The sequence below is a fragment of the Stegastes partitus genome, unplaced genomic scaffold (assembly GCF_000690725.1).
Source record: "Stegastes partitus isolate 25-593 unplaced genomic scaffold, Stegastes_partitus-1.0.2 Scaffold33, whole genome shotgun sequence".
In the NCBI taxonomy this organism is placed as follows: domain Eukaryota; kingdom Metazoa; phylum Chordata; class Actinopteri; family Pomacentridae; genus Stegastes; species Stegastes partitus.
The window spans coordinates 25,413-48,554 of record NW_007577764.1 but is presented as its reverse complement, the minus strand read 5'-3'; the positions used below and the strand labels follow the sequence as shown (position 1 = coordinate 48,554).

Genomic DNA, 23,142 nt, shown 5'->3' with positions numbered 1-23,142 from the left:
CCAGCTGATCTGACCTGCTGAACACAGTCCACAGTAGCAGGAGCTGCAGTAGCTGCGTCACACTATATGAAAGCTATTAAAGTTTTCAAGGCACTTCTTTTCTGAGTCTCGGCTCAATCGAATCTGAAAACACACCTACCCTACACATATTTTCACATTCAGTGTGACCTGCGCGTTACAAGGACATCATCATCTTGGATGTCTTTATTGAACACACGCCCTCGGATCCCTTTGAAATCATTGAAAAGCAAAGTTAATTCCTCATAACTCCACAGCTTGAACTCCAGATAGAGTTTTAGGAGCTGCTAATAGCTAATTCAGCATAATTTCAGTAGTGCTAATTTCAGAAAATGTAAAGAATTATAGGCTGTAAAAGTGAGGCTTACATTTTCGCTGATTGCTAAACTCACTTAGGCTGTGATGAGACTATACTGCCTGTCACATGAAATTTGATTTAAACGGTATAGGCTCATACTTATCTAATTTTATTTCAGAAAACACTGCTATTGTGTCACCTTGCTGCCGTTTTCATGACTTTGTTCGCTCTGTTTCTGTGTGACCCTGCAGTACTCCCTCTGTAATGAGCCCCTGATCGAGCTGTCCAACCCTGGAGCCAGCGGTTCAGTCTTCTATCTTACCAAGGATGACGAGTTCATCATCAAGACTGTCATGCACAAGGAGGCTGAGTTCTTACAGAAACTGCTGCCTGGATACTACATGGTAAGCAAAGTGTGTGTGTGTGTGTGTGCGCAGTGAAAACGTATGAGCGGGGGATGCTCTTTGACAGCGTGTCTAAAATGTGAATAATTTGAAGAAATTGTGCTCAACAGAGTGTGTCTCGGCAAAGACGATAAAACTCCATGTCAGAGTATTATGTCACAGTTCAAATAAGCTGCCACCGCACTTCAGCTATTGGTCTGAGAGGTTTCTTTTTTCCACCTAATGAGCTTTGACACCTAATTTCAGGTTCATGGTAGGCATCACACACACACACACAGGGTAACACAGTGAATAAGTACTGCTCGCAAATATAACAAGAGGCCCATCTGTGCAGAATCGAGTTATTCCTGCCTGTCAGTGGCCATGCATGTCAGTGTGAAGAGGCCACTCTTTCACTTAAACGCTGACCTTTCCTGATGTTCTCATTTCGAAAGATATTTTTCAGATCTCAGGTTTATGTAAGACCCTGGAAATCTCTCCTCCAAGCGTGACATCCTTTTCATATAAAGCAGACATAACGGCTCTTATCGTCTCCGACTCAAACCTCGGGCCATGCGGTTTTATAAGAGACTGGCCGGTGTATTTCAGCAGCCGGATGTACTGTACTTAAGCCTAACAGAGCATGACTTTCGCCAACAGTAGCCCACTCCCACCCCCTCCGCAGTCTGCAGGCTCGTTCTGAATGAAGCCAACCAGCAACAGCTCCATGTATGTCCATGCCGCTAATCCAGCCTCTCAGGTTCACGGCCCCTCGGCCTTGTGTTTAATAATGTGCCGACAGCCGCTGGGCAAAGACCACTGCGGGAATTCATTTAATCATTTAGGGACGTTAAAGGCTGCGGCGCGTTCACTGTGACCTTTTCCGTCGTTGCAGTTGGGCTCTGAAGCATTTTCGCAGGTGTAATTGGTCTAAGAAAGTGGTTTAATGAAAGCAGAGAGATTCAGGCTCACGTGGAGCGGCTGTAGCTCGGGGCGGTCCGAGGGAGACGGTTTTTACACTCTCACAGAAACAACAACGTAAAGCAATAACTGTTTTTTTTTATTACACGCTCGTCTGTATTCGCAGCAGACAGCATGTAGGCAGCCATTGGTGGAGCTCCGCATGTCTTCCACAGCTGACTGGCTGATGGTTGTGGGCTGGCTGAGGAGTCTGGCTCTGGGCAGCATGCAGATCACAGTGATGTAACCAACTCCACGCTGCCACTTCTCTCCCTTCTGTGTGTTTTTCCCTTCCATTATATGCCTCGTCTTTCCATCCTCGCTCACGTTTCAACGCCTTATCGCTCTCCCCGCCGCTATGAGTCTCTCAGAGTAATTTATTTCCCCTTTATCTCTCGCTCTGTCCTCCAGTTTTAATCCGTCCTCCCTCCTGCCTTCCTTTCTTGCTCATGTTTGTTCTCCATCCTTCTCCTCTCGCTCACGTGTCTGTGTTGTTGGCTGTTCTGCCCTCCTAACATTGACAGAAGGGTCGTATGTGGCTGAGGGCGGAGGGTGCTCTTTCTCTCCATGTTTTCTCTCTCTCCCGCTCTCTCTCTCTTATCGTTTTGCTGCTCTCTCCACCGGTTTTCTCTCTCGTGAAGGTCATTCACCAAGTGCTGAGCTTTTCTAACCACACAGTCCATCTTCATCCTTCATCTCTCCTCTGTCTCTGCCTCTTTCTTCCTCCTCTTTGTAGCAGTTTCTATTCCTGAATGCAGTATGTTTCCACTATATGGACCAGCGCAGCCGCTCTTTTCTCTCTGCTCTCATTTCTCTAATGGGACTGAGCTGGCCCAGGTCCCAAGGTCATAGCAGGTTTTTCTCTGAGCACCCAGCCCGACTAACCTCATTTGTTTGGATTGACTACTGAAATATTCAGATTGGTGATAGATAGGAGAGTTCTATATGGAGGCGAGGCCGTGTCATGTCAGAACGTAGAGACGGACTATTTGTTAACGTGTTGTTAAAGATGCTCATCCATGTTAAAGACTGTTTCTTTTAGAAAAGACAAAAAAATGTTCATTTCGGCACTGATTTCTTACCCGTGATTGTTGTATATGTTCAGACAAACACGGAATGGTATTTTTTTTTTTTTATATGTCTTTTATCTGTTCTGTTTTAATATCACTAACTAATTATTTCCACTACTTCTCATCTTTTTTCTTCAATTCATCAAATAAAAATATTTAAGTATCTTTCTACTGGTCTCCCAGCCTGACTAACCTAATTTGTTTGGATTGGCTACTGAAGTATTTTGAACAGATTGGCGATAAAGAGGGGAGTTCTGCATGAAGATGAGGCAGAATGATGTCAGAACATGAAGAAGTTCTTGTTAAAGATTACATTTTATTTCTGCGTTGGTGCTATGAGTTGGCATTATTGAATTATATATGACACGATATGCCAAAAAATGAATTCCATCCATCCATTATCTATACACCGTTTAATCCTCACTAGAGTCGTGGGGGCTGGAGTCTATCCCAGCTGACTTAGGGTGAAGGCAGGGGACACCCTGGACAGGTCACCAGTCTATCACAGGGCTACACTTAGAGACAGACACCAAACACACTCACATTCACACCTACGGACAATTTAGAATCACCAATTAACCTCAACATGTTTTTGGACTGTGTGGGAGGAAGCTGGAGAACCCGGAGAGAACCCACGCTGCACGGGGAGAACATGCAAACTCCACGCAGAAAGATCCCGGTGCCCCCACCGGGACGCGAACTGGCGACCTTCTTGCTGTGAGGCAACAGTGCTACCCACTGCTCCACCCTGCAGCCCAAAACTGAATTCCATTTTTAAAATTGATTCTATTATTTTCTAAATTAATCAATCAAAATATCTAAATATCTTAAAATGTCTTCTTTTGTACAAGTAACCCCCAAATATATTTAATTGGAAATCATACAAAAACAACCTATTGTTTGCTATGATTCCTTAAATGTGACTCCGAGATTAAATTGATTATTAAAACCCCTTATACAATGCATTTATAACCTGTACGAGGCATATTTTTCGATCGTTTAAAAGTAGTTTCTGGTGTTTTCACTGTATTTTTAGTCAGATTGTATTTCTGCTGTTTAGATTAAGTTGGATTTGATGTGTTTAGATTGTACCCAGACCATACAGAACTATAACCACAGTTTCAACCCTGTGACTTCCACATGTCGTGACAGTGTGAGAAAAATCTTGATTTGTGTTCACTCTCTCTTATGTAACACATCCTGGTGTGATCAGGTGGTGAATGTGTAACTGTACCCAAAGTGTATGTACACTGACAATCATGTCTTGTTTAACTGTTTGCATAACAGATATCACCTATCCTATTCCTCATGTATTTTTTGTCCCTTATAAGGTCCCATAAAGAGAAAAATGCTCCTTTGTGTTGTTAGTTTGTGTTACTCTTATATATACAGAAAACAACTTGATTTAGCAAAAACCACCTTTTTTCTCTCCCCACATAAATGTCAGCTAAATTCCTCAAATCAATTCCCATCTGATGCAGCTGCTGTAATCAATCTCAAAGCTAAATTATGATCCATGGTTTTCTCCCTCTCTTCTCTCTCCTTCTCCAGAACTTGAATCAGAACCCTCGCACTTTGCTGCCCAAGTTTTTCGGCCTCTACTGTGTCCAGTCGGGCGGGAAGAACATCCGCGTGGTGGTGATGAACAACGTCCTGCCCCGCGTGGTTCGCATGCACCTCAAATACGACCTGAAGGGCTCCACCTACAAGAGACGAGCGTCCAAGAAGGAGAGGGAGAAGGCGAGGCCCACCTTTAAGGACCTGGACTTCATGCAGGACCTTCAGGATGGACTGATGCTGGACCAGGACACTTACAACGCGCTGGTCAAGACTCTACAGAGAGACTGCCTGGTGAGAAAGACGACTGCACAGCTGCTATTTAAAGATTCTTCACTCGCCCCACCACTGCGTTCTGTTCATATAGGAACCGCAGAGAAAGGACGAGCTTAAGGGGAGATGGTGAGGGTGGCTTACTGGTTGGAGAGGAGGATCCATGCAGCACTCTTATAAAGAGTCTCCAGAGAGAGGAGGAGGGGTCCTATGCAGTCATGGTTGGAGGGAAGGATTAGAAGGAGAGTAGAAGGAAGGATAAAGTGATGAAATAATGACGCATCCCAAAGGGGAAGAGATAATAGAGATAAGGACACATAGTGCAGAAAATCTTCAAAAGGAAAAGGAATAGGGTTGGGAAAACCAGAATAGGTGCTCTGTCCTGATCAATAAGAGAAGGACTGAGAGACTAGAAGGAACGAGGTGGGAGGGAAGGAGAGTCTATTTATGAGAGTGTTTGGCATTCCCAGGATCCCTCACTATAAATTAGAGTTTGTTACGAGCAAGAGGTTTAACAAGGTGTCTGGTCTGGTAGCAGGCCTGCTCTCGTCTTGTAAATCACTGCCTCACGTTTACATTTAAAGTGCTTGGAAGAGTGTACGTGCACACACTGGCTGGCCTATATGTAGTTTATTGTATGCATGCTTGTGCACTCCATTGTTACGGGTATGAGATTCCTCTGGTGCATTAAATCTTCCATCCATCACATGTCTGTCACTCACTGCAATACACTTAAATCCGTCCGTATGTGTCCTGTGCTCAGGTGCTGGAAAGCTTTAAGATCATGGACTACAGCTTGCTGCTCGGGGTCCACAACATGGACCAGGCGGAGAGGGAGAGGCAGATGGAGGGATCCCAGGGCGACAGCGACGAGAAGAGGCCCGTGGCCCAGCAGAAAGCTCTGTACTCCACAGCCATGGAGTCCATCCAGGGAGGAGCAGCCTGCGGAGGCTCCATCGACACCGACGACACGTGAGTTCAGCCAGAGAGAGACGAGAGGCCTTCAGCAAAACAACACGGTGACAAATGTGACACTTAAAAAGATTTGAGAGTGCATATCTCTGATTTGTAATAGAAACAAAATGGAGGATGCAGTAATAATAACAGCCTGTTATTCTTTAGAACTTATGCTTTCAACTATTAACTGTTATAAATCCATCGTCAGCCCTTCGACTCCTTTTAATGATGCTTCATGTGACACTTTAAGCTCTTTCACTGAAATTCCAAACCTTTCCTTTTCGACTTAACCTGCTTTTCCCATGCAATATTCCACATGTAGACAATTATTAGTTTTTAAGTTATTTTATTAATGATAGTTGAATTGAGTTTTAACTTGTTTGCAGTGTTTACACCAACAATTGTCAGCCTCATCAGCCACACTTACGTTTTTCTCTTCGGGTAAAAGTTACCCTTTATAGCTAAAAAAAAATTACAAAAATTATATATTAGCAATCCAAGAGATTAATAACTAATATGTCAAACTGATATATTTGTAGTAAAATTGAAAAAAATGCCATACGATTAGAAAAACAGAACACTTCATTAAAATGCCTCTGTTTATGTACATTTTAGACATATTTAGACACATGGGAGCTAGTGTAGCACATTTTTAAATTAATTTGTTTTATCTGTCGTCTGTTAAAAAAATAAATGATACTAATCGTTAGAAAAATGCTGAATATTGGATCTAATAAGCGCCCAAACCAATATTTGCTCCATCCAAACACAAACATTAGGGATAAATAGTTTCATATAAACAAACTTCTACAATTAGACTTTGGAGGAAATTTTAAAGGTGACACTAAATCAGGCTACTTCACTTTTAAGTGACCCTCGAGACAAACTTCAGATCCACCCTGCAAAGCGTTCAGTCGTTTTGTGCCAGAGCTCAGGCTGTGCAGATTAAAAGGTCAGCAGGATGGCAAGAGACCAAAACCTACTAACCTGTAAAATTAAGGCAGTTAAAACATCGACTGCAGCAGGTGTACGGCAGCAGAGTAAGCAGGACTGACTTCTCACAAACACTAATTCTCTGTATCGATTTTAGTTTAAAGCAACAAGCATTTCCTGCTTGTACAACCAAGTCAGATTGCAGGCAGGAACGTCATCGGAGTTGGAGAACAAAATCAAATTACATTGATTTTCTGCGGTCAGTTTAGAAGAAAGAGGAGCGGCAAGTTTCAGTGCCTTCACTGAAACTCTGTGTGGTTATGGGATTATGGATTATTTGGTCGAAGGTGAACACTTGAAGTGACAAAAGGATTGGATGTAAAATTGAGCTCTGCAGGAGCTGCGCTTGATCTTTGCTTAACGAGACAAGAAGTCGTCAGAGGTGGTGGAGAAAAGATCTACAAGAAAGGCAGAGACGAAACGGAGCGGATAATAACATCCCCATTACAGCTGCAGTCATTTAAAACAACCCAGAGTCCTGCTGTCAACAATCAGGGCATTCTTGAGACAAAAATGCCAGACTAAGTGGTGGAGTTTGTGGTTCAAAGTAATGTTTAAATGTCAGATAACACCTTCTGTAGCCGTAAAATACATGCCAAAACCTGTTTCCCTCACTGGACAGTTTTTAGTGTGAATGTAAAACGTTTTATTTGCTTTCTTTCTTCTTTCAGGATGGGCGGTATTCCAGCTGTTAATGGAAAAGGGGAAAGACTTCTTCTCTACATCGGAATCATCGACATCTTGCAGTCCTACAGGTGATCAGCACGGAAACAATGTGATGAATTACAGTCACTTCCTGTCCCCAGCTATACGTATGACTGAGTGAAATAAATACATACTGTACCTTCCTGCAGCAGCAGCGTGTTTGAAGAGATTAAGCTGTTCCAGTGTATAAGCACAAACAGCACGTTTAAGCACATTTAAAGACGTCAGCCTGCAGGGATGTTGCATATTCATGACCTTAATATACTGTATATGACATGTTTTACATGACTTCAACTGTGCTTCTCTTTGTTTCTGCAGGCTAATCAAGAAACTGGAGCACACGTGGAAGGCTTTGGTTCATGACGGAGTGAGTTTTTAAAGCGTTTTATGTGAATCCATTAGTCAGATGCAAGAACAGATCTGATCAACTGTAGGTCTGAATTTGTTTTCTGATCTCGTAGTTGTGAGACGTTTTATGGGCTTCAAGTTTAGCAAACTTTGATTTACAGGAAAGTCTCTTTTTCATCTCTTTTCCTCTTCACACCCACATAGATAAACCTCTAAACATGTCCTAAGCACTTTAGTCTGTTCAGAAACATTAACATCTGCGTGTGTGGTTTTGATTTAAGCTCATTAGAATCCAGCTTTATGGATTACAAATGTTTATTATATGCGTGTAACAACAGCCACAAGTTTTGAATAGAGGTAATATTTTATTATTGTTGCATACTCATATGAAGTTAATCCTCATTATTTTCTGCCATTGTAGTGAAGATTAGCATTTACTAAGCTTTACTCAACTCAGTTGATTAAACTTTTATTTGTTTGAGAAAGAGACACACTTGTTTTTCTGAACCTGAGTCAGTTCTGTTTTCAAATTATTTTCCAATTTGAAGTAAAGGTTTATACTTTAGCTTACAATAAAAGAAATGATTCAACCCCTTTGTTCATTTTGAAAAATATGTGGGCCCTAACAACTTAATATCAACAAATCATGACTGGATTAATTTATGTAGTGTGTACTTTTTATAAACAAACAAGTCCAGAGTCACTAAGACTGGCAGCTCCTACCAGCCCACACAGTTTTTTTATATGCTCTGTTGCCAGGTTTGATTTTATTGCTACAGAAAATCGTTTTTTTATGATTCCCCCCTTTGTCACAGTCTTGTATAAATGTAGCAGAATTATTCAAAGTATCCCAGAATGCTTTATGGTATCAAAGTAAAATGGTAATAAGACATTCACCCCTTTATATGTAGTACTTTCAGTTATACCTAGATATTGACACTGCAACTTTACTTTGCTAAAACAGCTAGATAATGTGATTTTAGATGTATTATTTTTGCAGTACTTAAATATGTCTTATCTGGAAAACAGCATTTTGAAATGGGATTATGGCCAGCTTTTTAGCTCCATTTCAGAAAGCATATCTGCAACTATCAGAAAACCTATATCATTCACATAAACTGGTGTCAACATGAAGCAGGAGGTTGGATAATTTTACATGGAAATACTGCACATGATGGGCAACAATGATAGAAAGTAACACCAGCGATTTCTTCAACTTCCCAATAGTTGCTAACGTTGACAGCAAGATCAGCAACAGCTCTAATTTATTTTTCATGTTGAATTAACCACTTGTAGTCAAGGTGGTTGTTTTCTTCTCAAACAGTCACGTGATACAAGCGTGACAAATCAGGAAAAGCAACTAGACTAAAACAGTAGAAAGCAGTGCTAGCAATGGTACTGAGGCACATGTGATAATGAAATGTTGCACATTACATTGACACTGTTGTACATGAAAGTGAAATATTTCACGTGTAGTCAAAATGTTGCAAAGTTTCTGCCCGCCCAGACGACAACACAAACCTGCGATTTTAGAAAGTCTCCATTTTAGGACTGCTAAAACGCTGGATGCAAGGCATAAACGTAGCAGAGGTTATTCGTTTTAAAATGACAGCATATTAGCGTGGATGTAGCCTCAATCTCCCTCCTCTATCACCTCCAGATCCCCCAAAACGCCTCCCATCTCGTCATCCACTCAGGATTTTACGCTGTGCATCATCACAAGTCTGCTCTCAAGATAGAATCAGCCCTATCAATCTCCCTACCCCCCCTTCTCCTTACTCACGCCACTCTCCCACTCTGAAACACTCTCATACGCAAGATATGTGTGGGAGATCAAACAGCCTCCCGTGCGTCACCGTTGCTGACAGTAATGGCTACTCCACACTCTCACCATGTTACACACAGCTGGTGGATGCACTCAGAGTTGTTACTCATATCGAGCAAACAGTGATGCTGAGACAAAAAATCTAATAAATGAGATGCTGGATGCTGTCTTTTCACTTCCTCAGTCTCCTCCATCCCTCCTGTCACTATAAACCAAACACCAAGTGTCATCTGTCAGTCTGCTGGCGGTGTTATCTCAGTCTGCTGAAACATAAATAATGAAGGGACATGTCTGTAGCCTCGTCTGACTGTGTTTCCGTGTGTCTGTTGCCGCATTTGTATGTGTCGCTGTGGTTTGACCCAGAGAAAAGCATTACACAACTGGGACGCTAAAAGGCCTCGTAGACGGTTTTAATCTACTGTAAGCACCGGTTTGATCATTTTACTCGTGCACCATTTGTCTCATTAATCTCTCCCGTCTCTCCCTCAGGACACCGTATCGGTCCACCGGCCGGGCTTCTACGCCGATAGGTTCTTCAAGTTCATGAGCAGCACGGTTTTCAAGAAGAGCTCCTGTGAGTTCAATTTACACGGAGATGCTGCCTTACATAGTCAGACAGAGCTGTGTGGGAAGAGCCACAGACGCAAATGTCAGATGCCAGGCTTCTGCGTCTTTTATTACCGAGCCTTGATAGGAAAATCAGATACAGGAGCTAAAAGCCTTATTAGGTGCTGCTTAATGTCATGTGAGGGAGAAAAACATCAGTTTGAGCCTTGTGCAGCTTTTTATTACCGTAGAATTCTAAAGCCTGTTTTTTTATGAGGCTTTTCTAACAAGGACGCAGGAGTATGAATGTGAAGTTTTCAAAGCGAGATACAAATTTGTGCTTCAGTTTGAAGTTTACATGTACAATTTGGAGTCTGTGAGGCATGTACCCAATCAGAAATAGATTGATATTAGTTAACAGTTCAAACTAACGTATTTGTCGTTAGTCTGACATTGAGATTCGTTGTGATTTGGGTGAACTGACCCTTTAACAACTTTTTGGCTTTGTCAGTTTTTTTTTTATGACTTGCAGATTTTCTTTTGCAATATAACATTCTGTAAATATGTCACTCATTTTTAAAACACACAGCTTTCCCAAATTCCTTCTTCTAATCAAACAAGAGAATAAAGGTAACCAAAAAACAAAGGAGCTTTCTTAGAAATAAAAAGTAAAAATGCACAAAAACAAACAATTTAATTCTGAGGGATTTAGTGCAATTGTCCAAATGAGCTTCAACAAACATTTTCCAGAGATTAGGTTAAAAAAAAGAGTTCACACGTGTGTTTTCGCTGTTGTTTAATGCATCACTCTGCTTCGTCCCTCAGCTCTGAAGTCCTCTCCATCCAAGAAGGGTCGTGTGTCACTGACGGTGCCAAAGTGTGGCGGTCCGGGTGCCGCCTGGTCAGCCAGCCAGCTGCCCTGCGAGAGAGACGAGAATATCTACGACCTGAGAGGAGCTCGCAGCTTCCCGACACTGGAGGACGAGGGTAAATACATTAAATGCAATCACATGAACCAAGTCAGGCAGATAGGCGGAGGCAGATCAGATAGGAACAAAGGCTACGATTGATGATTTTTGCCTGTAAGAAGATAAGATCTTGCCTTGTTTTTCTGAGCTGTGAGCTGCTGCTCTGCTCACAGAATGTCAGTGAAATGTCCTTCAGGCCAGACAAATAAGGAAGAAGGAAGGTTAAAGCCCCCCTTGTTTAAAAAAAAAATAAAAATCATTGGCAACCACCTGGTTTGTAGCTGTAGCCATGGGAAACAAAAGCAGAACAGCCTGTGCGAAGAAGTGAAATAAATGCCAACAAATATGAAAAAAAGAAAGCTGAGAGACACCAGCTTTGTCTGAAATCTCTGTACATGTGTCTGTCTCTCTCTGCCAGGGCGGCCAGATCTTCTTCCATGCACTCCTCCATCTTTCGAGGAGGCCACCACAGCATCCATCGCCACCACTCTCTCTTCCACCACCTCCCTGTCCATCCCTGAGAGATCTCCCTCCGACACAGCCGAGCACCCCCGCTACAGGTACAGGCACCCACACGTTTATTTCAGATGGTCATAAGGAATCAAATCTTGTGTGGTTTTTTCATCTCAGCTTGTACAAATGTAGCAGAATCTTTCAAAGTATCCCATAATGTCTATATAAAGTGTCAAAGGTATAAAGGCAAAATGATGATAAAAAAGTCAAACACATTCACCATCCATCCATCCATTATCTATACACCGCTTAATCCTCACTCGGGTCGCGGGGGGGCTGGAGCCTATCCCAGCTGACTTAGGGTGAAGGCAGGGGACACCCTGGACAGGTCACCAGTCTATACACATTCACTACTTAATTTGAATTTAGTTTCAGTATTGCTAAGATACTAAGATATAACACTACAGTTTTATTTTACTTGAAAGTTCACTTAACTGTCCACAAGTGTGACTTTAGATATATTATTTTTGCTATGCTCTTGTGTTATAATATACACTCAATATGCATTTTCTTTTAAAAATAGCTTTTTAAATTGGGCACGATCTCCATCCAGACAAACGTTTCAGTTCCTGCATAGAGGAGTTTTTGTTGCCTTCTAAGCTGGTGTTACTCAACAGCAAATAAAAATCCCCAGCCAAAATGATGACAACTGAGTATATAAAAGCTTTAGTAACTGTGGTTTCATTTACTGAAGCATAATGCATATTTTTGTTTTTTTAAATGGTCAGAAATAAGCAAATGCACAGATTTCTGTCAAATAAGGTAACAGACTTGTTGAACCAATTGTTAGATTAGCATAGCTTCAACTTTATTGTTATCATGCAGCGTAATGAGACCAAAAAATGCAGTTTAGCAACCGACCAGAAGTGCAAAAGAAGCAGTAAAGTACATTATGTACAGTATGTTGCAGGACAAACAGACTGAGCAGCATGGACAGAATGGTATAAAACACTAAGTATATGAACATCTAGCTGTGGATACAATATAAAATAGATCATCTAAAAGTACAGAGAAATATGTAGTGTGGATAGTATATGAGCAGTGTGAACAGATAGTATAAACTAAATTATTCTTACTGTTGTCTGTTCAGTCAACCCCAAAGGCCCATTCTGAGCCAGAAAAACAATTCAGTATGAAATGCATCATAACGACCATCTCATCAGGATGAAATGAAGCGTCCACTTTCCTCTTTCAGTCTCCTTTATTCTGTTGTGTTTTGTTTTAGTATGATTTAGCATTATGTAGAAATTGTGTCACAAACTAAACATCACATTTAGTTTAACAGTTAAGGACCCACATACGGTGCATGTTAGCTAGCTGCTTCAGTCCTCATGCGCAGCTCGTACTGACAGTGTTTCCTCTGTCTCCAGGAGGCACACCCAGTCTCTCAGCCACGACGGAAGGTGAGTGGAATCATAAATGTTTTTAAACAGCTGCAAAGTTTGTGATGCTCGCTAGCTCCGTGTTTTCACAGCGTTACATGTTTCTGGGTGTGGTGGGCGGGTGGCAGAGAGAATGTGAGGTCAGCCTGTTGGTCAGCGTGTTTATGAGTAGCCTCATTCTTCCTTGTTGCTAAGATGTGGCTGCGTGTGTTCTGGCGTTTCATTTCCTCCGCGCATGTTGTTCTACGTGTGGCTGTTTAGGACCCAGGAGGAGCTTCGTGTGCGCGAGGAGGACCAGCAGACCATCACGGTGGAGGTGGAGCTGAAGAGACACGACAGCGAGCCCACCATCTCTGTCCCGCAGCCTTTACCTGAAACTAGGTACTCCACCCACACAATGACTAACTGTGTGTAGAGACGAGTTAGGTCATTTCCTAATAACATAGCAACTCCCAAATGGTACAGCTCATCACAACAAGTCTCAGAGAAATAAATGCACTTTATCCCAGTCTGTTTACATGAACTAAGTATCAGACAACATGTAGCCACCCAATACAGAGTCGGATGAAATATCCTAAACATAAACCATGCCACTATAGACTTCACCATTAATTCACTGTCGGTGAATCAGCAGTGAGAAGTGTTACCGGATGGCGTCATCGGTGTCTAGCACATAGGCTGTATATAGAAGATGAATGTAGCCACAGTGAGCTCACTCGTTGGTTTGCGTACCACCGTTGTGAAGCTTTCAGTTTCAGACTGTCACCATTTAGTTGTTTTTGGAATATGGACACAGCTATGGCTCTATTCAGTCACAGTGTAGCCCCGCTATAAAATATACCTTCCTTTATCTACTAGTTTATGTTAATTAGAACCATCATTTACTAAATAACATTAAGAAAATGTTCACTAAGACAATAAATTAATTGAGAAGTAGGGTCAGTTTTCATAAACTTCTGTTCAGTCAGACTTCTGTTTGCAACCAGAGGAGTCGCCCCCTGCTGGCCATTAGTAAAATTATTATAAAATGATTATTATAGGCTAGGTTTTGTTCATTTTTTTCTTTGTTTTTTGCAGTCTATAGATGCGCTCATTCCTTTGACTTTATTGCTAAAACATGGTAGATTTTCAGAAGTAGAAGTATTCAATATTTAATAAGGAAAAACAGTGTTTCAACAATTTGTTCTATTTGCCCTTTAGTCAACCTCTTTAGTCAACATCACCCTTTGGGGGGTCTTGACCTCAAAACCAACTAACATGAGTTTCATTTTTCATAATGTCAAAACATACAAGTCCAACATAAATCAGAGATACATGATACATATAAATGATCCCCCTCTTTGTTTGTCGCAGCGTGTTTTCATATTTGGCCCGCACACATCCTTAATTTTGAATGTCTTACACCAAACAGCCCATAAATAATACAAAATGACCCACACAAACTGCTCTGTGCCCTTTTCACTGTAAACAATGAGAAAAAAAGAGGCCTCTCTTTTATACATGTGACCCCGATACAGGACGGATAAGCTGCAGAGTCCTCCATGACCCCAATCATCTCCAGTATATGACTCAGTTTGATGCTGCACTATAAATAACCTGCTGCCGGTGTCTCACCTGGACTCAGCCAGCTGTTAGATTAGCAAACACACACACATATATACACACACCCAGCTCCACATATACGCGGCACACAGATAACAATGAAAGCAGCTTAACCTATTTGTTTATTGGGCTCAGGGGTCCCCTGTTATGGACAAAATAAATGCTGCAGGTGCTGTTTGGAGCAGGCCTCGACAGTAATTAGGTTATGAGAAAGTGCGCACATGCATGTAAATTTGTCTTTTTTTTTTTTTTTTGTGAGACGGCACTGTGAGCCAGATATTGGGCCAAAGAAGCCGTGACATGGGGGAACCAGCCAGTGGAAGTAGGGCAGTGGGCCAGGAAGCCCGCAGGCCTCAGGCTGCTCCCATAAAGCCGAGATGACCTGACAGTTCGCAACCTAGATTTTAATTAACAGAATTATTTTGGCATTTTAGTTTTACTTGAAAGTTAAACTGCATAGAGACACTTTAGACTCTTTGGGTCCTATCAAACAAACTAAATCCTGAAGAGACCCAAACAAAGCTGAGGTAAACGTTGGAGTGGGGTTCAGATTTGCGAGGTTAGGACAGTGAGGAATCGGGGTGTGGTAGCCGAGGGAAACCAAGTGAATAATTGGGTTTGATGCTGAGAAGGCAGCGGCGAGACATATGGCCTGGGGGTCTGGAAGGAGCTGGCGGGGGAGCAGCGAAGGGGCAGCCAAGAGCAGCCAAGACAGCACGACTGAATTAAACCATCTGAACAAGTCGACTCCTCTGAGCTGCCTCTAGCTCAACTGCAGCTGCAGAGACTGATTGGATGGAAGTGAGAGTATGGAGTTGGAGTGGAGGAAATGGAATTGGGATGATTGATTGGGAGAGAAAAAATACAAAGAGAAGATAAGTAGAAAAAAATTACGTGTGAAGGCAGGCAGGGGAGAGAAAAAAGAGGAACACAATAGAGAGATCAGAGGTGAAATGGGGTGAGGTGAGATGGGGTGAAATGAGGATCAATTTGCATGGCAACCACCATCCTGTCCCTCCCGTTCCTTGTTTATGCAGCCAATCAGTTCTCTGCTTGAGATGCCAAGTCTGCTTTTTTGTGCTTCAGTGGCTAACTGCTGGGCTTTTCCTCTGCTGGAGCTAAGCTCAGTCGCAGAAGCTGAGAAAGCAATGTGGATGCGACTAAATCCTTCCTAATAGTTGATGATCTGGCCAGGAACAATAAAGGATTGTGGCAGCGGACAGCCAGCTGGCAACTCTTTGAGCTTAAGCAGCTAAACCACAAACACCCACACACACCCACACACACACACACACACACACATAAACACACACAGCTGCTGAATTTCAGTCGGAGCCAGTTTTCTGTAATAGCTCAGTCCCGTTCGTCTGCCCTGCTGCAGGGAAAGTGGCTTATGGCAAGTGACCCAATTAAAGGCTCTTAATGTCACTAACTGCTGTGTGTCTGCGTGTAGGTGGGCGTGTGGACAGGTTGTTTCTTTTGTCCTTAAACTCTGCAGGATACAGAGGGAGGGATGTGTGAGCTGAGCTGAAGTGACAGGGCCAGGGCAGGACAACAGCGGACGAGTTATTGTAGTTTGACGGCTAATTTGGCCTCCAACACGATGAACAGTTGCAGCAGCCGTTTCTGTAATTCACAGCTCACAGAGGCAATTGGGGTACTTTAACCCATATTGTACGTGTCCACAGGATCTGTCACTGCCACACTTCCTCGTCTGTGTAAGTGGATGTGCATTGGTTTCTAGTATCTCCGTGTTATTGAGGCGTCAAGTTGCCTGCTCCAGTGCGACGCTGCGCTTCTGGAAATTTCCTAAAAAACATAATATTAGCCATTGCTGATCTAAAACGAAGGCAGACTTGGCAGCTGCAGGGCTTCTTTCTTGCCTCAAATGTTTTCAGAAACACATTTTGATGAACTATTGTTGTAATTGCTGAGAAGATTTCCAAACAAGCCGCTGTGTTTGCCCAGTTTTAAATCTGGGAGCAGACAGTCCACGAGTGAAGCGTTCATCCAATCAGATGCAGCCAGTGTTTGTGTGGTTGGAGGAGGGGTGTACTGGTTTTATGTCGGAAGGCACCTGTCAGAGTCCAGACCCTCATGTCCGAAAACGCCCCTGTGAATACCTACCATTATTGTCTGATTGCCTCACATGTCGTTCTCCTTCTTAGTCGCATATTTTTAGGTTCAGACTTTCCAGAACTTGTCAAAGGATCATGGTGTTTTGGACTTGTAGCAATGCTAGTTTTCTGTATATCCAATGATACAGTTTTAACTAAAGGAACTGCTAATAGCTCATTTATTGTCCTTTACAGTTTGATTTTCTAACAATCCCCCATCTGTTTTTCCACAGTGAGGTCCAGGAAGCCGCCGGTGCCGAGGCTCCAGACGCCGCTGCAGCAGAACCTTCTGCTTCTTCGTCAGCACCTGAAGCGGCCTCGTCCTCCTCCTCGTCCGCCCCAGCTGCTCCCTCCTCTCCCGGGCCGGCCGAGGAGGCCCCGTCGAGTCCCAAGGTGGTGGTGGAAGCCGACAGGGCCAGCCAGGTGTCCGGCTCAGGGTGCACCAGCCAGGCTTCAGTCGATGACGACGATGACGTGCCAATCACAGATATCTACTTTGTAAGTAGAACCCTTGTTTAATGAAAACCACCTCAGACATGCCCCCACAAAGAAAACAGCAACTTCCCACAAAACAGCAGCTTTCATCACCTCTGTTTTTCTTAGTTTGACATTTTTATTTAGCCATCACATCGACACATATATTCAGTCAGGGTCAATATGTTTATGGTTGATGAGTCAGTGGACTGAGCTGCATGATGCTGTTCTACAGAGGCGCTGACACGAGGACCGCTGAAAGGGAGTGGAGGCTCAGGCTGGTATGAGAAAAACAGTGTGTGCAGTTACTGTTTGCAGTGTGTGGTGCATTCAGCTAAAGGAAATGTTTCAGGAAATATTTTGGGAAATTTGCTTACTCACTTTTTTGCTAAGAGGTAAATTAAAAGAGTCGTCCAGTCTTTACGTGAAGCTAAGTCTGACATAGCTTTACATTCACTTACAGACCTGAGAATGGAATCGATCTTCTAATCTACCTCATAACTCCCTGAACCCCAAGCAGTTTCTGGGTGTTTCACATTTTTACTCACTGTGGGCTCATTTTTCCAGCAATATCAGAACCCTGCAACTCTGTGGAAACAGAACAAGTATTACTAGAAGTAGAGAGAACTCAAAACAGCCTGATGTGCAGTGTACCAAAGTTATAAAGGCAAAAATCATTGTTTTAAAAAGAGAAAAGATTAAGTTTAAATTTGTGTTTGTTTTATAGAAATTGGAAAAAAAAAAAGTAGAGTCAACTTGTACCATATATTTCAAATTAGGAATAAAAATGGTGACTCTCCATGATACAGATATTTTACTGCTTAAATTTTTTATTTGTTTCCATACTTGTCTCCTATCTGCTCTGTGTAAACACAGTCTGCAGTTCAGTCCAACTCGGCCAAATACTCTCTGAATTTTTCTCATGTAACTGTTGTTCAAAGCCAAGTCTCTCAGAACTTCTCCTTTGCACAAAGGAAAGCAGAATTTTTAGTTTTTTACAGATTCTAGTTAGTGAAAACGCTTTATTTTTGGCAATTTTTTATCGAACAGGATGACATGTCACAGATGATGCATTCAAGGACCATCAGAAACTTGAAAATAATTCCTTTTGTTTTTCTAGTTTCTGGCTTTGCTAAATGGTGTAATTGTAGAGCTTTTTTTTTTTTTTTTTTTTTTTTAAAGGCAACATGCATTTCAAGCCCACTGCCAGGTTTTGGGGTTCAGAGGATTAATAAAGAAGCATATTTCCCAAAATGTTGGACTGTGATTAAACACAGTCTACTGCAGTGTGCACTCTGACTGGAAGAGTTGGTTGTTAATAGCATGTACACCTTCACTTTGCTGTTCCTGTCTGTATTGATCTTTAACAAGGCTTCAGGCAGCCAGAGTGGTGGATTTTGTGTGAATAACAGTCAGAGCTATTACGGTTCACATCAGTCCAGCGTCTAGGATCGTCCTACTAAAAAGCAAACAGCTACTATCAGGTAATGTTGTGTTGGCAGTTCTAAATGAGCCCAAAAGCACGGGTATAAATGAATGTATGAGTGTCAGGTGGAGGATGGCGAGCGGAGCCAGTGATCACAGTTACAGATAGAAACGTTCCCGCCTGGCCGAACGCCTGCTGGGTGTCTCCTGTCGGGAATCAAACACCCTCTAATGTGCCATGAGAAATCCTAATGACCAACAGGTTAGTCAGTGAGCTCCCTCAGTTATTTAACAGCGCTCTCATCTAACCTGCTCTGGCGGACGCCCAGTTCATGCTTCAAAAGGAGGCGATCCGCGCCGTGGGGGTCCGTAGCGCCGCGTGAGACAAAGTGACACTGTACACATCCTGAAGTGTAACTACACAAACGTGCCGCAGGCGGTGCAGTCGCAAGTAGGGAGTGGCCGGGAGAAAGCACATCGCTGTATCCGCAGTTAATGCACTGCCAAAAGAATCCAAACTGAACTCTAAAAGCCCCACATATCTCATAAAGATTAAACTGCATCTCTACAACATCACTTAGTTAGGTCGTTCAGCAGCTCATCATCCTTCTGCTCCCTCTCCGTTTCCCCTCATCGCCATCACTTCTTTTCCTCCGACGCCGCACACAAATCAGGTTTCTGCATGATCGCACAACCTGCCTCCTCCGCTGATTAATGCCCGAGGCGCCGATCCACTGCGTTCTCACATAAAACACAAGAGCCGTATTTTTATAATTAGTTCTCATATGTTTCAGAAGTACATTCTGAAGTAGTTAAAATCTTATAGTGGAGAAATGGCACTAATAATCATAAATACTTTATGAACTATAAGACAGACTGAGCACAGCAAACAATTTACAGCAGTACTGCAACAAACTGTAAAGGTTAAGTGCAGGTGTATTTTCCTGAATATGTCTGACGTTTCTGCACATTTAAGCAACTTGTCCCTGAGTTTAGCGTGACATTTGGTTTGGTTATATTTACATAACTGCAAGGATACAAGAGGTGGAGTTTTTGCAAGAGAACAGTCACTAAATAGTCACTAATTTCTGCAAGGGTGCACAAAACCAGTCTCTCCTGCTGGCCTCTGTTCAGTCAAACATGCTGGTCTTAAAGGATTTTAATGGCTTTTAATTATACAGTATCTATAGATTGAAGGAAATTTAATGTAAGAGGCGACAGCATTGTGGAAAACGCAGCTCCTGGTGTAGCTGTGAGATTGAGCCGGTTGTTCAGGACGCAGGTGTAGACAGGTGTGTGGGTGTCATCACTTCACAGGTTCCTCAGAGTGGCTTTGGTCTGAATTATTCAGCCGCTACCAACAGTCTCCACATTCACTTTTTATGATTCCCGCTCTGCTCTCCTTCACCTTTTGCGCTCCATATCCGGTTGTTTTTTCTTCTTTTGTCCGCCCTCCGTCATCCTCGCTTCAACTCTCAAATAATTCTCACCTTTCCCGGTTTAATCTAGTCCCGAAGCTCTCTCCTCCACTTCTCCTTCTTTCTTCCCCTCTTCCTCTGCATTTTCTCGCTGATGCGATTGTCCTCATGAGTCATAATGAAAGCGGTGAGATAGTAGTGTTGTATGGAAGAGGGAAATGAAAACAGAGCGGCTGCCAAACTTGTGAACCTATCCGTCACCGCTGACTCATCCAGTGCGTCGCTGCTGGAGTTGCACGCGTTCAGAACTATCTTTTTTCATTTTCACCTCAGCATGCTGTCTTTTTTTTTTTTTCATTGTGTTATCTCACCTTTTTTTTTTTTTTGTTCGCTCCCCCATCTCTTTCTACCTCACTTCAACCCTTCATGTCTTGTCTTTGTTTGTCCGTGTGCCATCTTCTCTTGCTGTCAGTTTCCTGATGGGAGGACCTGGGTGGTCTCTCCCTTCCGAGAGAGGAGGAAATGCCATTCTGGTTGGCCTGTAAGTGATAAGAGAGTTAGACGGTACTAGCCTTGCTGCTGTCCTGGTGTTTGACTAGATTAGTCCTGTGTGCGTTTAATGAAACATGATTACAGTGTTGAGAGGAAACAAGATGTTCTGGAGGGAACCACAGTTTGTTATGATGTTTTTGTGACTGTGTTAAAACTGAAATTGAAAAAAACTTCCCCCATGATGAGGTAAACAAAAGACAGGAAGCTTCTTATTTCTTTTTTTTTTTTTTTTAATCCTATTTTGAAATCTCCATTTGTTTCCTCACTCACTGGCAACTTGCCGCATCCCTCTTTTTGCACCTGAGCTTTGTGTGTCAACAAGTGTGACTGCGACATCACCTCACACCACATCCACCTCCATCACTGTTACCAGCACACCGTGTTGCAGCTGCTTCCCTCCCTTAAAGAGCTGCTGGTTTTCTACCCTTAGCGAGGCTTTATGGAGACCCTGGACAACACCGAGTTCAAACCGATGCGACGACACAAATTGAAAGAAAAACAAAAAAAAAGCACGTTTGCTTGTTGGAAAGGAAAAAAACACAACGACATCCTGTTCCCTTTGCTTTGCTTTGACTGAGGATGCTTTCTGTGTCTCGACTGTCCCGGCATCCTGGCTGTTTCTCCCCATTCCCGTCTTCTCCTCCTCCTCCTCCTCCTGCTCCCTCATAACTCCTGCTTGGCTGATGCAGCAGCTCATCCCTTTGCTGTGTTACACTTCACTCGGCGTCCGAATGTTGCGAAACACCCAAGACTTCAAACACACATCAGTAAGATAAACATTGGCTCAGCTCTGCCAGGATTAACAGATCCTTCTAAGCACCTTTTACGCAGTGTTATGTCAGATTCACACTTTCCGATGTGTCTCAGAAACATTTCCTCCTTTATGCATCCCTAATTTTCATTTCCTGTCTTGTCTTTTCTCCTGTGATCTCCTGTGTCTTTCTCTCCTGCCTGCCCCTGCTGCTTGTCTCTGTGCCTCTGGCCTTTCCTCTGTCCCTCTGGCCCCCTCTGCTGTGGTGGGTGTGTAAAAACAGCCTCCAGAGGACAGGACCTGGGTGTACTCTCCGCTACACTATGGCTCAGAGTCTAAGGCCCTGCCAGATGGGGATTGGGAAAGAGAGACAGTAAGTGAGAAGCATCAGACTAAAATGTAAAAAAAAAAAAAGAAACACAGGAAATTCCCTTAGACGAGGAGTTAAAATCAGACCGTGTTGTGCTGATTTGTTCATCCGGGGAGCACGGAAAGGATGAGCTGTAACGTTACACTGAGTAAGAAGCTTCTGTGTTAACTGTAGACAAAAGCTTCTCAGGTCCCAGAGTCCATTACTGCTTCCAGAGTAGGTTTTCGTGTAGGAACCCACCCCTACATTACAGCATTCATTTTTCATTGACAAGTGGGTGGGAATGGTCACTTACTGCCTGCGTGATCATTCAGTCCACAACCAGCCATCCCGTGTCCCTCCAACAACAAGCTGCTCAGAGTTTAAAACGCATAAAACGTCGGCCGTGTGAAGCTACTCACGCACCACCGGACTGCCGTGGCTCACGCTGCTAGATGTTCACGCTAAAAACTAACCTCACAAGAGTCACATTTTACTGATCAAGACATCAGAAGTTGTTTTTTTTGCAATGTTAATCCAATAATGCATTTAAATTTTGACATAAAAGCTAGCTACCTGTTACAATTCAAAGGTTAGAGAATGAGATGACATTACCTGGTTGTCCTTGGCTGGCTGCATTTGCCCGTATTCTAGTTCACACCATGCTGATGAAGTGTCATCAATCACTGACTGTTTTTTCTAACTCATTTTGTTTTGTCATCTTCTTATACAAGGCATTAAAGCACAAAGCCTGAACAAGTTTTCTTGTTGTGAGACAGAAGAATTAAAGGAGATTTTATAAATGTAAAAATACTCAGCTGCAACATCTAACACCAGAATAAAAGCATTTGCTTTAACTGCAGCTTTATGGAGAAAAGAAAAGAATGGGCTATTGGGCTTCTTTCTTTTTCTTTAGTTTTAAATAATCTCTTTGCTTCTTTTTTCTAAATTCCACAGTTGGTGAGAAACATGAACTAAACAAGTGCTGATGTAGACTAAAGAGCAACTTGCACGTTGGCAACCCAAGTGATTGAATGTGTAGGAAATTCAAGCTAGATTTTGGAGGACAAAAACAAATCTGTGCATGAAATTGAGTAATATTTAGACCAGTTTTTGTTGGAGAGTGGAATACTCGTCATAAGAAACAAATTTTTTTAACAAAAGGGAGATCGTCCAGTTTAACACCAAGAGCTGTGGATCCTAATAATAGTTTTGACATTAAAGTAAAGAAAGTGTTCATACGCGTTTGACGGATGAAAACATCAGCCACCAGTCATATCCTGCTTGTCTAAAATAAATCGACTTTACGTTGTACAAGAGAAAAGAGAGATGGGAGAGAGCTGACTAATTTATAAGCTTACAAACATAAAAGACGACACTTACAGCACACAGTTCGCCTTTTCATAGACTGGATCTGCAAACATTAGTCCTGCTGGTGTCGGTACCAGAAGCAGCTGCTGATGGTGGAGTTGAAGCGTTTGAGTGTAAGCAAAGAGCCAAACCTGTCAGTCATCCAGGTTTAGACGTCCCATCTAAACCTCCATCGTATCTCCAACAACATCATTCATTTGTCTAATATTTGTGACAGATGCAGCAGTGAAACCCAAATTTCACCTGCAAAAAAAAACCTGGCTCAGCTTCATTGTTAGGAAAAGTGT

General features: G+C 42.7%; 1 protein-coding gene across 1 annotated transcript in view; it reads left to right on the top strand.

The window, feature by feature from the left end:
* The window catches only part of pip5k1ca (phosphatidylinositol-4-phosphate 5-kinase, type I, gamma a), a 54,771-nt gene that overhangs the window by 26,899 nt on the left and 4,730 nt on the right, over positions 1-23,142 (top strand). The window contains exons 6-16 of the mRNA XM_008300044.1: positions 568-720; positions 4,281-4,580; positions 5,323-5,531; positions 7,181-7,264; positions 7,533-7,581; positions 9,877-9,961; positions 10,759-10,920; positions 11,320-11,461; positions 12,785-12,817; positions 13,058-13,177; positions 16,749-17,013. Coding sequence (XP_008298266.1) covers positions 568-720; positions 4,281-4,580; positions 5,323-5,531; positions 7,181-7,264; positions 7,533-7,581; positions 9,877-9,961; positions 10,759-10,920; positions 11,320-11,461; positions 12,785-12,817; positions 13,058-13,177; positions 16,749-17,013 — 1,602 coding nt within the window. The remainder of the gene's footprint in view (positions 1-567; positions 721-4,280; positions 4,581-5,322; positions 5,532-7,180; positions 7,265-7,532; positions 7,582-9,876; positions 9,962-10,758; positions 10,921-11,319; positions 11,462-12,784; positions 12,818-13,057; positions 13,178-16,748; positions 17,014-23,142) is intronic.